The sequence below is a fragment of the Hippoglossus hippoglossus genome, chromosome 23 (assembly GCF_009819705.1).
Source record: "Hippoglossus hippoglossus isolate fHipHip1 chromosome 23, fHipHip1.pri, whole genome shotgun sequence".
Classification (NCBI taxonomy): Eukaryota; Metazoa; Chordata; class Actinopteri; order Pleuronectiformes; family Pleuronectidae; genus Hippoglossus; species Hippoglossus hippoglossus.
The window spans coordinates 3144187-3157466 of record NC_047173.1 but is presented as its reverse complement, the minus strand read 5'-3'; the positions used below and the strand labels follow the sequence as shown (position 1 = coordinate 3157466).

The 13280-nt window shown below is 42.5% G+C and overlaps 1 protein-coding gene across 3 annotated transcripts; it reads left to right on the top strand.

The window, feature by feature from the left end:
* adm2a (adrenomedullin 2a) lies at positions 1-11817 on the top strand. Of its 3 annotated transcripts, none has more exons than XM_034578523.1 (3): positions 1-100; positions 494-795; positions 8006-11817. In XM_034578523.1, exons 2-3 carry the CDS (start codon positions 695-697, stop codon positions 8415-8417), a joined length of 513 nt encoding a protein of 170 aa, XP_034434414.1. In that variant the 5' UTR covers positions 1-100; positions 494-694; the 3' UTR covers positions 8418-11817. The 3 variants fall into 3 exon arrangements, with proteins under 3 accessions (XP_034434414.1, XP_034434415.1, XP_034434416.1); XM_034578524.1 differs by having other exon boundaries at positions 7-100; positions 647-795; XM_034578525.1 differs by lacking the exons at positions 1-100; positions 494-795 and adding an exon at positions 6008-6796.
* Positions 11818-13280: the final 1463 nt, after the last annotated feature.

Below are 13280 nucleotides of genomic sequence, written 5' to 3'. Positions count from 1 at the left end.
CAGTGGAGAACTTGATCTTGACCGACACGTTTGGATTCACGGGGAAAGAGACAAAACAAACAAACTCACGGACAGACCCGGACTTGTGAACGACTCAAAGGTAAGAGGTTTGAATGATGACGTCATGTTTTATTCATTGAAATGCGACTTTTGCTAACTAATTTGCATAATGTATATTTTTTAGAGGGATGTCAAGTTTTCATCTGGTGCATAAGTTTAATGTGTGTTATGAAGTAGATGCTTATAGTTAGTGTTTGATAGTAGATGATATGTGTGTGTGTGTGTGTGTGTGTGTGTGTGTGTGTGTGTGTGTTTGTGTGTGTGTGTGTGTGTGTGTGTGTTGTAAAAGGCTGCACATGTAGTGACATTTTTAAATGAATGAAAAGTTAGAAAAATCATTCAAATAATCTATTTTCTGTTATTATTGACTATTAGTAGTAGTAGGTTAATTAATCATTGATTACTTATTATCTCCTTTCTCTCCCCCTCAAAGGTGTCCTTCAACTCTTGGATACCTGAACCCAGAAATCAGGGGTTTTTTTGGAGAACATTTCTATATATTTGTTTTCCTTATTATTATTATTAGCATTGTTTATTTTGTATTCTTATCGTACGCCCCAACTCCACACCACTCCCGGATTTAAACTTGGCCCCCTCCCCTGCACAGCGGGTGTACGGTGAAAGTTGGCCCAAGATGCGGTGCCTTCTCCCGCTCACTGTGTATTGCATCAGCCTGGTTTCCCTCCAGCGGCTGCAGGCTGTACCGGTGGAGGAGCGTCCCGACAGCAGCACCAGGTAAAAACCCACGCACACACACACACACGAACACCCGCACACGCGCACACACCGCGACCATTGCCAACCAGGACACTACTTTATTAGGCGAAAGAGCATGACCCGCTGCTGTCCTCTGATTGGCTGGACAGTGGGCTACCCTCAGTACACTTTACCCAAATATTACCGCGTTGCTATTTCTGTTGCTGCTACTTTGATTTACTTGGTTTTGTGTGTAATGTCGTTGTGAGATATAACATATGTATTGAATAGCAGCAGCCCACAGTATAGTGTGTCAGTGCCCCCCCACTACAATGCTTCACAGTGGACTTGTTAATTGAAGCTTGCATGTGGCTGCTACAGCCTCATGAGGAGCCCCTCAGAAAATGTTCAAAGTGGGAAGCCAGTGAGAGATCATGACTTCTTCTTCATCTTTGTACAGTTTATTGACGGGTGGCAACCAACATCAAGATGCATTACTGCCATCTACTGTGTCTTCTTTTTCTTCTTCTTCTTCTTACATAATACCGTTAAAATTTTTGTTGACCTTTGATCTTTGAGCGGAATCAAAGCCATGAGCGCGTGTAAGAAATCACATCAGCGCTTCTGTTCGTAAAAGTGAAAGTGCTGTGTTGCTGTGTCTGGCAGATAGACAGAACTATAGGTTGCAATGTTAAAGGCCCTGCCGGGATACAATTAAAAAAAAGACTTTCTCTCTCCTTGAGATGATCCCTGTTTAAAAGCACGTCAGCTGTGGAATGAGTAACGGTGTTCGACATTGATATTTAGTTATAACTGTTGAAAAGTTTTAAAGACCCAGCCAGGCAAATGGCAATTTTATTCTTTTATTTTTTAATAAGGTATCCTAACAGTATTTGTTATCAGTAGCATATTTACAGGGGCCTTACTGTGACTTAGTTTTATTTTCTGTGGAGGTTTTTATGTGATCAGGGCTTGAGAGGAGAGTTCAAGTGTAAAAATGTACTTGAAACTCTGTATTTTAAAGTACAGCAGTGAATGTGGCCAAGATTTGACTGTGCCAACGAATACGCCAAATCACATCGCTGGCTTCAGAGTTGCACTCAGTGTTTATAGATTGTATTGAAATACAATTCTGTCCTTTCCTCTCCTTCTCCTCCTTCCTCCACCTCTCAGTCCGCCGTCACATGAGTAACTGTTTATAAAGGTTTTGTTTGGTATAATCTCCTTGTAATTCTATACGGAAAACTATTACGTCCGTGCTTGGAAAACCGGTTTGTCTCCAGCCCAGCCAGAAATACCAGAATGGACTATCATAAAAGATCCTGTGACTGAGTGACACCTGTACTTTTCCACCCCTTTAAGTGACGGCGCTTTTAATAGCCCTGAATAAGACATTGGACAACAGCGCTACAGTCAGTGTAATTCCTCACAGTCCAACCCACGTACAGTACAGTCTGCCGGCTTTGGTGTGTGAGGGAGCGAGGCCTGCCAGCGATGCAATACATGTGTGGATTTGCAGTGGTGAGAAGCAGTGGGGAATGTGGAAGAGTCGGTGTGTGGATGCCCTCTTCTGGAGGATGTTGGACCCACAGCTACTGGCTCAGCACCAGCACTGATGTAAACCAGAGGCAGGCTCAGTGATGTGACATGATGGACGTGGTCAGAGGCAAGCATGGGGCCTATGAAGGTCTAACCTGACTCCTTTAAGTTCATTTTAAACAAATGTCTGACATTAGCACTTACAGCTGAATAATTTATACATACTTTTGGGGCATTTGTGCATTTATTTAATAATGTACACGATGGGGGGTGTCATGCAGCAATGGATCCTAGCTGCAATCAAACCAGCAACTGTGACCAAGCATGCGAGAGGACAACTCAAATTTATCTGAAATTGTCAAAGTGATAACAGGAAACTGGTCCCACTTAGAAATGGGTCCAGTGGATGTCGTGACCTTTTCACGTCAAAGCAACCAAGGTTGTACTCTGGGCTGTGGGCAATTAGTCATCACTTGTTGGAGCTTTTTTTTTTTTTTTTAAATAAGCTTGATACCACACTAGTAAAGGAAATTAGTACATTTTAAATCCCTAGGAGTGTAGGAGGCTGGAAGAAAAGCAAGAAACATTTAATTCTGATCATTTTTAATCATAGTGGAAGATCTCAGAGTGTCGATTTCCTTGCATGCATTTGGAACCATCTCTCGGAAGTGTGTGTGTGTGTGACCAAACTCACGCGTTCGGAACAGCGGCGAACACCTGCTGCTGGAAACCTAATCGTTACCCTGGGAATCGAGGTGCCTGGTTCCACGCTCTGTTTGTGTTGGTCTGGCCTCATTCGCTACACCTGCCCAGCACCATAATCACCCTTCATTCTCACCACTGTATGACGGGGGCATCTGCGTCATCACTGCATTTCTGCTCTCAGTCCTAGAGGGTTTGATTTAGGTTTATTCTTTATAAGTTAGGGTTAGGGTTAACTCCTAACTCGTCTTCCCGACTTTCCTGCGTCTCACCAGTAACATTCAGTAATGTCCCAATCCCAACTTTGGCTTCCAACCCATCATTAATATTGTTGTAATCCTTTGTATTTTACATGTTGGTCACTTTTTTTGAACATGCACAAATGTTGTTGTTGTTATCATGATGAGTGTCGGATCATTTCATTTATAGATATAATTTTCCCCCATTGCCCCATTCCCTGCTGTACTTGTCACTATCAACTGGGGTACCTGGAAGGATAGAATCTGGACCAACCCCCCGGAGATACCATGACCACCCAGTAGAAGTCACTTAAGCAGCAACAAGATCATGATCCCTCACTGGCTTCCCACTGTGGGGCACCCATCTATTTTCTGCAACCAGCTGGACACCTCTCTTATAGGTCAGACCTCCTTTAGTTTGGCAAATTAATCATAAGAGAAAACACATTATACCTGAGTCTTCCAACTGACTTATGGGCATGTAAATACTCAAACGGAAGGTCTGCCATTGGGCAGTGTCTTTTTTATGAAGACCTTAAGCAGTGAAGCTGACCACAGTCTATACAACTATATTTCAGTCTGACAACTCATGGGGGATGATTTTCCTCCCCTGATAAATCCCTCTGCTTCACAAGCCTCCACATTTATCACTTTGCACATCTCACATAAATGTACCGTTGGGCTTTAATTAGGACAGTAAATCCTCCCTCTCGTCTCACGCCACGGAGCACATACTGTTCTGTTACCATCACGGACTGACAGCACGAAACATTTCCCCTCCCGTTGGAGGCTGAGTGTGTCTGGGCCGGGATGATGTCTGTCATTCCTTCCCCCGTTCTGTGTCTGTGTCCACGCTGTCCCCATATGTCCCGTTAAGGACACGACAAACACCAAAGACGCTGTAACAATGGCCAATGGGCGTTTTCCAAACATGGAGAAATTGCATGGTTCCATGGTTCACATGCAGCACATACCTTTCAGTGTCGATTTACATAACATGTTGTAGTCAAACAACAAGTTAAATATGGATCAATCTTTCTCCGTCTGGATGATGATGATAATGATGATGACACATCAATCTGTGTGTTTACATCATGGGCGAAAATTTGTTCTAACTCTTCAAGGGCAAATAAAGTCCTGTTTTTCTTCAAACGGTTTGTTAAATCATTAACTCACTCTTGTATGTGTGGATTTGAACAGCATGGGGTTCAGACGTCCAACGCAGACTCTCTCAGCATAATATTTACCTGAGATTGACTGAAGTCATGGGTCACAAGATGGTTTCCCCGAGCCACTCTGCACACGCAGTTGACTTTGGGTCCGTCCTCTTGATTTGCTATCTCTGTGCTGACATATTTACAACGTATCAAGGAACAACAAGTACGTTAGTTTGTCATTATCATGTATACATGCTGGCAGAAAGATTGAAAGCCGGATTGCCTCTGCTCTTCTCATATATCTTATTTTTGGCTCTGGCTTTTCACATTATTAAACAGTCGTATGGCTCTGTCAGGGTCAATTTGACCAAAACCCAGGCTGAAGCTGAAGAGGCTGAAAGCTGCGACCAAAGAGGCAGAGAATTCCACTGTGGATTAATGGCTAAGACCTAAATTCCACCCTCCACAACTTTAAAGAGCTGGTTTCCACTGCGCACAGAAAGCCACACCATTGTGGAGGCATGGACGTGCATGTATATATATATATGTTTGTATAAGAGGAGCAGCTCGCTGTATAGTGAAGATTAAATGGATGAAGGAAACTGAGAGCAGAAGAAACCTGCTGTGTCTACTCTGCATCGCAATGATAGTTTTTAACTTGGCACCCTGGGTGTCCATGTAATTTACTGGCTGTTCAATGTCCACTGTTGCTTGCATAAAGTAAATCACATCCCGCTGAGGAGGTTATGAAAGCGGAGCGGCTCTTAAACAGCTTGTTCCGGTGTTTCATGGGAAATAAATCACCAATCCTGTATTTTCGTCCTATTTTTCACTAACAACAATCTCCCCACTGTTACATGGTGGAAGATTACAAATGAATGTACCATAATTACTGCTGATTAAGGCCGACCTCGGTAAGCTTCCACCTCTCTGGTAATCATGTTGTGTATCGACAGCATGGAGGGTACAGTGTACCCTCTGCAGGGTTTTTTATAGAGGTTGGTTTGAGAGGTCCTACCCTCTCCATGGGTGGCTATGGTAGCTAAAGCGTGCCATCAAACTGGGGAGACGTCATTCCAACCCTTAAAAGTAGACCAGCCTGCTGTCAATTCAGAAGAAAAAACAAACAACAGGCTGAAGGAACAACTAAAGACAAAGTAACTTTGAAATCTTTGATTGTCTGCCAATCATAGCGATCTCTGTTGCTGTTGAGTTGTGGGATTAGACTGCTAATTGACTTTTCCAGGAAGTGGTCTCCATTGTAATTGTATCAGAGTCACAAGGTTCTTGTCCGCCAGCCAGACGTCCTTACTAGCCTTTTGGTTTCTGGATTTCACTAAAGCTGATTAACATGCAGACCTGCAAAGTCCAATCCTGTGCAAAGGCTGGAGGGCTTGTGTTACTGTATGTCATTGTCGAAAAGTTATTTCGGAGACTGAGCATCATGTTCAGCTGTTAGACTGAGCTGATGAGCTCCAAGAGGAAAACAAAGACCTTACTGGTCAGGTATTGACTTGCATACCTGATCTAGAATGACCAAAGCATTGGTGTCACCCAACTTTTAAGTAGTTTAAACCCAGGAAAAAGCTGTGCAGCCACTATAAATATATATACATGACAGTAGTATTACATTCATATAGAGCACAAATAGTGCAGTTTGGTGCAGGGCCACCACTGCTGCCTTCTGGCCCACGTAAAGAACTCTGCAGACAAGGTGGGTGTAACTTGGTGATGTGGCACCGCAGCACACCGAGACTGTCCTGGAAATAGTGCTCGCCTCTGTCTGTGGCCTGGCGTCACACAGCCATTCATTCAGCCGCTGCCACTGTTGGACGGCAGGTCCTCTGCAGGCTACCAAACCTGCCAGCAGCGCGCCTGCAGCTGAAGTGGCTGAATAAACCCAAAGCTTCTCATTTCACAGAGGAGCTGTCAGCTGCGACGTCTCACATCTCAACCCCTCAGCGTGAGTCAGGATTTCGCGTTCGAGTTGAAATAACACCAGTCAGCAATTCAAATATAGAACACAGTTTTTATAATTAGATCAACTGTGGCCTTTGCCTCGAAGAACATGGGGAAAAAAGGGCCAAACCTGCTATTCAGATTTTTTCCCCCCCCTTTGACTCTGAAAGGCAAACACGGCAGATATTTTTTCCCTGGTGCTGTTTAAAAACCTCTTTGCAAAACAAGAAGCTATTGTTAACTTTTTGACATTCTGAATCCACCGGCTGCCAGGTGCAACGCTGCTTTTCCATTTATCTCTGTGGACCCTCAGCAGTGGTGATGGGTGAGCACTCAGAGACTAGAGTCACAATGTGCTGTACAAACACTGCAGAGACAGTTCAGTGAGGAGCTGCCGGGTCACGTTGTGAGACGGGACTGTCTTTGTCAAACAATGAGCAGATGGTGAGTCAGTGGCTGCTGTGTTTGCTGAACGGCCGGTACCCGCTGGTCCACTGGCCTGCAGAAAATGTCCACCTTTAACGGGTCATTTAGTCCGATGTGTGTTCTTGGAAACCCATTTTTCATAATGAGTCTGTTTACCCAACCTACAAAACACTGGCTTATGTAACTCAAGTGAGAGTTTTTTTGTGTCAGTCTTTTCCACCCCGATTAAATTGAGGTAAACTGAATTTAGTTTTTGGTGCTCGAAGCACTGAAACGTGACAATTGAATGATAATAGTACCCATTTGCTGTTGTCTCTGAATTGACCTTGAGCTGCTGTATCTATAATATCTGTCATTTTTGTAGGCATGTCCATTGACAAGACAAAAGTCAGAGGGGAAGCAGCATGTGTTGGTCGTTTGTTCATGGGCATTGTGGATAATTCTGAGAGATGTGACTATAGCCAGCTAGCCACAGACAAGTGTGCTTGACTACCCTTGACTTACGCTGATCTGAGATCAGTTATATAGGCTTTCGAAGACATATTGATTCACTTTACACATTTACAGGTAATCGTATGTGCAGGATTTCTCTGGGTATTTTGAAAACCTGGATACATAAACCCCCAAATTGCTGCATGGCTCTTTACTTCTAGGAGTTAGTGAGAAAATAGGATCATAAGATACATAAGATCCCCAAACTGTTTGCTGAAACTCAGCTGAGCATTAAAATGCATGGAGGTGCTGGACTTGATAGAATGATGTCATGTTGGGCATTATGTGAAAACCCATTTACCTTTATGTTGGGCATTAAGAGATGAGCACGGTGTCCACGTGAATGGGCGACTGCGCAGGGAGCCAGTCTGTCTTCAGACAAGCGGCAAAAATGTTTTGTTTATCAAAGCTGCTTTGTGCAGCTAATCGGATTTCTGCACAATTCCCACATTACAACATTATATCAACAATGCTGGCAGGGACATTTCCATGACGCATGAAGCAACCAAAACGGTTGTTAAGTCGGAGAACTCGCTGGATGAATTGTACGATGTTGAACATGGTAAACAGTACTTGATAAACATCAAAATATTAACATTGTCTGTGAAAATGGTTGCAGGCAAATTAGCTCAAATCACGTTTTCAGACATGTGGTTTACATTCCAGTTAATGAATGAGAATCACGCACCCAGACAATTTGTCGAGATTTTCACCTGATTCGTATTTTCTCCTCAGGTCGGACCTCCTCAGCAAACTCATGGGCCCGAGGGAGGATAAAGCCTTGGCGTCAGGAAACCAGCCAAACACCGCCATGCCCTCTTCAGCCCCCAGCCAATCCCCAAAATGGCTGGCCGGTTTCCTCAGACACCCACCGGCCTCAGGAGCGAGAATAGGCTCGCCAAACCTGGCATGGCTTTCCAAAGCTTTGCAGATCAAGACGAGGGCACTGAGAGTTCGCCGCCATGCCCACTCGGGTTCGCGAGGGGGTCACCACTACCCTCATAATGCCAAGATGATGAGAGTGGGCTGCGTCCTGGGAACCTGCCAAGTGCAGAACCTTAGCCACCGGCTCTATCAGCTCATTGGTCAGAGTGGCAGAGAAGACTCGTCCCCCATTAATCCCAGAAGCCCTCATAGTTATGGATGAGTTATACACCTCCAAACACCCACAGCAAGTCTATCTATATCTCCATTTATTTATCTCTTAATGTATTACTGGTAGTCTTTTGCATTAACGTTTGATGTAGTCCATAACTTATGTGTATCCATCTCAAAAATGAGAATTATACTGACAAATGACTGAATGTCGTGCCTTGCTACTTTTTGTGCTGACTAATGGATTTGAAGATTCAAATTCAAGATCCTTGCTGTCTGAATCCTTTTTCGAACCCCCTAATTTGAGGTCTCCCACCATCCTGGGAACATTTGAAAGACACTGAAGTTCTTTCGATCCTCCTCTCCTGAATCCTCAAAAGAAACCAAGAGGCCTCCGTTTGGTGTCTTAATCCTGTTAATGTAAGAATGAAGGCTTGTCTTCAACACCATCCAGTGGCTCGGCCCTGTCTGCCAGCTGACCTCCCCAGTGGTGGTTATCCCCTGGCTCATTGATCAAACACTTAAGCCCCTAATGTGGATTTCAACCTGCACTCTGAGCTGGAGCCCTGTCCAAACCAATGTATTCCCAAAGACCTGGTAATTTGACCCAATGAACTCTTTTACCTCCTTATTTTTGGTCAACTTTGGAACTTATTTCATTCATTTCAACACTGCACAATAATAGTAATTTGAATAGGAACACTGACATCCCTGGAACAGTCCACAAGCTTTCAGCTGAACTGGGAATTCATCGCTCAGCAAGACTTTTGTGTTTCACAACCAGGGTTTACATTTGAAACCAGCCACAGCACTTCAGTTAAACCCAAGTTTAGAGCGTTCGGAGTCAGGTCTCAACCACATCAAATCCATGTTGACAACGATTAAAGAAGAAGGTTCAGAAGCCACTGCTTTGGGAGGAATGTCTGTGCCCAAAGGATCAGTTTCTTTGTTGCATTATAGTGGCTGGTTGGCTGACACAGTAGTGAAGCCTGGAGCCATGGATCAGCACTCAGTCGTATCACTGCTGGCATTTTCTCTGTCCGAGGCCAAGTCTGAAATATTACCCCCTTCACGTGATTCACAAGTTCCCCCTCCAGGTCCGGACTTTGGGTTGACAGGAGTTTAATATACTTGGCTTAATCACTTCAGTCATATATACCGACACAGCGGGGGAGGGTGGGGCCCTGAGCCTCCACTGGTCTGCACACTCAACACTTATACATAAATATAAAGAGTAAGGCATATGGCCTCCACACATTTGTGCACACGCAGCCTTAAAGGGTCAGTTCAATTTGGGTTTTTCTAAAGTAACGTGAGTTCATAGTGTAGGTCAAATAAAATTCAGACTAACTTTGTACAGACAATTTATTTTAATGAGGTTGAAGTAGCCCTTTAAATGGTTATGTGCCAAAACATAAAAGAATCCACTTACTTTTTATAAACATACACTGAGCTGACTCTTTACAGCAAGGGACCAATTAAGCACAGTGGACTGAGGGAATAGAGCAATACTCTCAAGTAGTGTTCTTACAAGTTAGTACATTTTTCCTTTTATGCTCAGGTGTTCAAATGGAGGACGTGAGATATTTTGGGGCATCGTTCACGAGGAATTAGAAAAAACTAAAATCTTATAAAACAGACAAATCTTTCCCGAACATATGACAAAAGGTCAATTGTTCCTTATGTTTCCTCTTGGCAATAGCTGACAGCACTTTGCACCCATTTACAAAATTTCGTTGGCAGCACCAGGCACCCTAAACGTCCTACTGTTACAATGCGGGTTTCTAATGAGAGACCACGGTGACCAAAATGTTAGGTGTAAGAGAGCTGGATTTTAAATAAGTACACAAAATAGCGTAGCACCATCACAAATGCATGCGCTGACATTTTCTTGTTCTTTAATTATGTCCATCTTTGGAATGGTGGACCGATGATGGACTGAGACTAAACGAGGTCAAGCTCTCCTCATAGTGCATGCTCAAATTTGTTCCCCCCCAAAAATGCAACCAAAGCTATAAAACCCATACGTTTTTTCTGAGAAGCATTTATATTACATATTACTTACATTATTCCAAACCTCTGTTCCATGAGTTTACTTTATTATAGTCAAGTCTTAACTTAGAGAGAGCTGTTGAATATTTCACATTTCAGTATAAAAGCAATGGATTTACGTGCACACTCATCTAGTTGTTTGATCATAGAAACTTTTGAGCTTTTGTTAGAACATAAAATTTCTGTATTCTTGAGACCATTAGTTTAAACTCACCAAATACCTGGCAATACTTGACGTCATATATTAATGTGTTTTACATCTTAATCTGTGTTTCTTCTGATTTTTGTTTTCTTTGATATTTGCCCTATTTCCCTTAATCAAAGAGCTTCTTTATATTAAGTCTCTCAGGCCCTTTCCTGCCTCTCTTTCCCTCTTCTATCTGTAATCATTGGAGCCTGGAGGTCACAGGGTAATAATCATTGGTTCCTAAATCTAATCTGTTCATAGGCTTGCTGAGGTGAAACTTGCCATCCTCTTAGCTGTAATGGAGCTAATCATTGTCTCGTGACAAATCATTAAAAGGCTTTTCAAACGCTGAAAACCCCTGGTGGATCTCTCTTCTTTTTGAACTGTGCTGTTTCACACGTCTGTATGTGTTTGAGCTGAGGTATGCATCCTATCAGGATGCATACACTTATCTCCTGTGTTTGATCTGTGCCCTGGACCATTGTGCCACCAGACTCTTTTTTCCCCCCGCAGTACGTTTTTATGACACCGGGCATTGCGTCATGTCTAGTTGTGTGAGCAAACTGTGCACGACCGCTAATACCTCCCCATAGAAATGTGTACAGATTTCATAGATCAGTATTGCAAAGACGTACAGTAGGAATGAGGGCAGTGTCTGCATGTAAACAATGTTTCTGTTAGTGTTGTACGATATAGGAAGACCTCAGTGGATCTACCTTTTCCTTTTTCTTTTCTTTTTTTTTGAAACTCACATGATCTGCTTTAGAGTCACAGGAAAGCACTTTAATGCAACAATGTGTTCATTTCCCACAGCTTGAATTTCACTCATTGTAATGAACATGTGAAAGGTGGTTCCTATTGTAAATGTTGCATTTGAGATGTGTTTGAATATGTCAGTGCACTTAATGTGTCATCACGGTGACTGTGAAGGGTGACTGTCATGTGCACCTGTGAATGTGTGAGCGTGTTTGTTTGTATGTATATATATATATAGGTATATATATGTATACATATATTCATATTATTATTATTTAAAGTTATGTATTTAAGTTATCTTTTTAAGTTAATATCTGTATGTCACCAAAGACTATTTGTCTCTTATTTTCTACTGCTCCTTAAACATGACCTTATGGTAGGAGAGGAAGTCTTAACTGTAGTTAAAATGTTACTGTTTGACGATGTCCTTCACTCTGTAAAATAAAGACCTATACTGCAGTGTGATGGAGTATAGACTGTGATTTACGAGTTTGTGTGTGTGCATGCATTTGTTAAGGAAATAAAGATATATAACCTATAAAAGGCTTAAAAAACTCAAATTTGCTAATACATAGCATTTATTATTCAGCATTACACACATATATATAAATACATTTATATCGTTTTTACACCCTCGTCCATGATACTATGTCCTTGACCAAACTGCTGTGACTCAATAGTCAAAGATGTCAATCATTACATGACAGGACTAACAAATTGAATAGGGGAACATGGCACAAGGTGAATCAAACATCCAGAAACCTACGACCAGGCTGTGATGTCACAGACGCCACGTTAGCAGTAAAGGTCGTGTGGTCGGCCAGAGTTAATGAGTGACAGGCGATTTGGTCAACAGCAGACAAGCCATTGCCTCATTTAGCATAAGGTAAAGGAGACGTGAAAGGGCAACACTTTGGCAGGGGCTGGGATTCAAGCCACCGACCTTCTGGTTGGAGGACGACCGCTCTACCCCTTAGTCACAGCCACCTTACTTTAGGGGGAGCTACAATTTCATGGACAGCTAACGTTAGCATTCAACCACTTACTAGCTGACATACTGGTTTATATAGAAATATACATGTATTTTCCAGAATTCATAATATCACATAACATTTCTGACGTTACCAGAACATTTCAGTTACAGTCTGCGTTGGAAATTCTAGGCTAGGGCCTGGCATTTTGGGAGCTTGACCCCTTTTTTAAATTTGTATCTATCTTGTGAGTCCCCCAACTTTATGGAGGTGCGATACTAAATCCCCGGAGTTCCCAACACCAAGGAGAAGAATGCTGCCTACTACTACTGTGGTTTTCTATAGGTCCCTCAAAGCTTTTTAAAACTTACCTCCACAAATTAGAAAAACACATTCATTCTCTGTGTTTGTATTAAGTCCACGTGCCTTTCTGTTATCACTTTGCTCCTGTTTTATCACAAGGTAAACAACAAATACCAAATGTCAACCAGTAGTTATGTCATACCATCTTGCCTGCAGCTGATGTACTGTATGTCAGCCAGCGGAAACTGTGTCACATACCAGGGAACGTTCCCTCCTCACATTCCTCACATTAAAATTTACAGTTGGGTTGACTTTCACGGTCTTAAAGTCGCATATAATGAGAGAGTGCAGAATTCAAGTGTCATTTTCTAGACCACAAGAAAAACTGGTAACCCCAAAGTGGAAACAAAAAGCTGAACAATCGTTTGAGTGACTGGAGATGGAACCTCACATGTGGCCAGATCTGGTTTACATTGTATAATAGTGGCTTATTTAAACAGAGCAGATCATGGTACGACAATTCACAAATGATTTTTATATATTTCAAGGGTTTATATTGTATATTATCCAGGATAGACATTTCAAGCTTTTTGTATTTTCAGACAGTTTAAGAATTTCTCCGTCCCCCAAAATGTGTCACTACCAA

Coding starts and splice junctions, on each gene's coding strand:
- adm2a (XM_034578523.1), top strand. CDS start 695: ATGCGGTGCCTTCTCCCGCTCACTGTGTATTGCATCAGCCTGGTTTCC. Junction 796..8,005: donor CGTCCCGACAGCAGCACCAG/GTAAAAACCCAC, acceptor TTTTCTCCTCAG/GTCGGACCTCCTCAGCAAAC.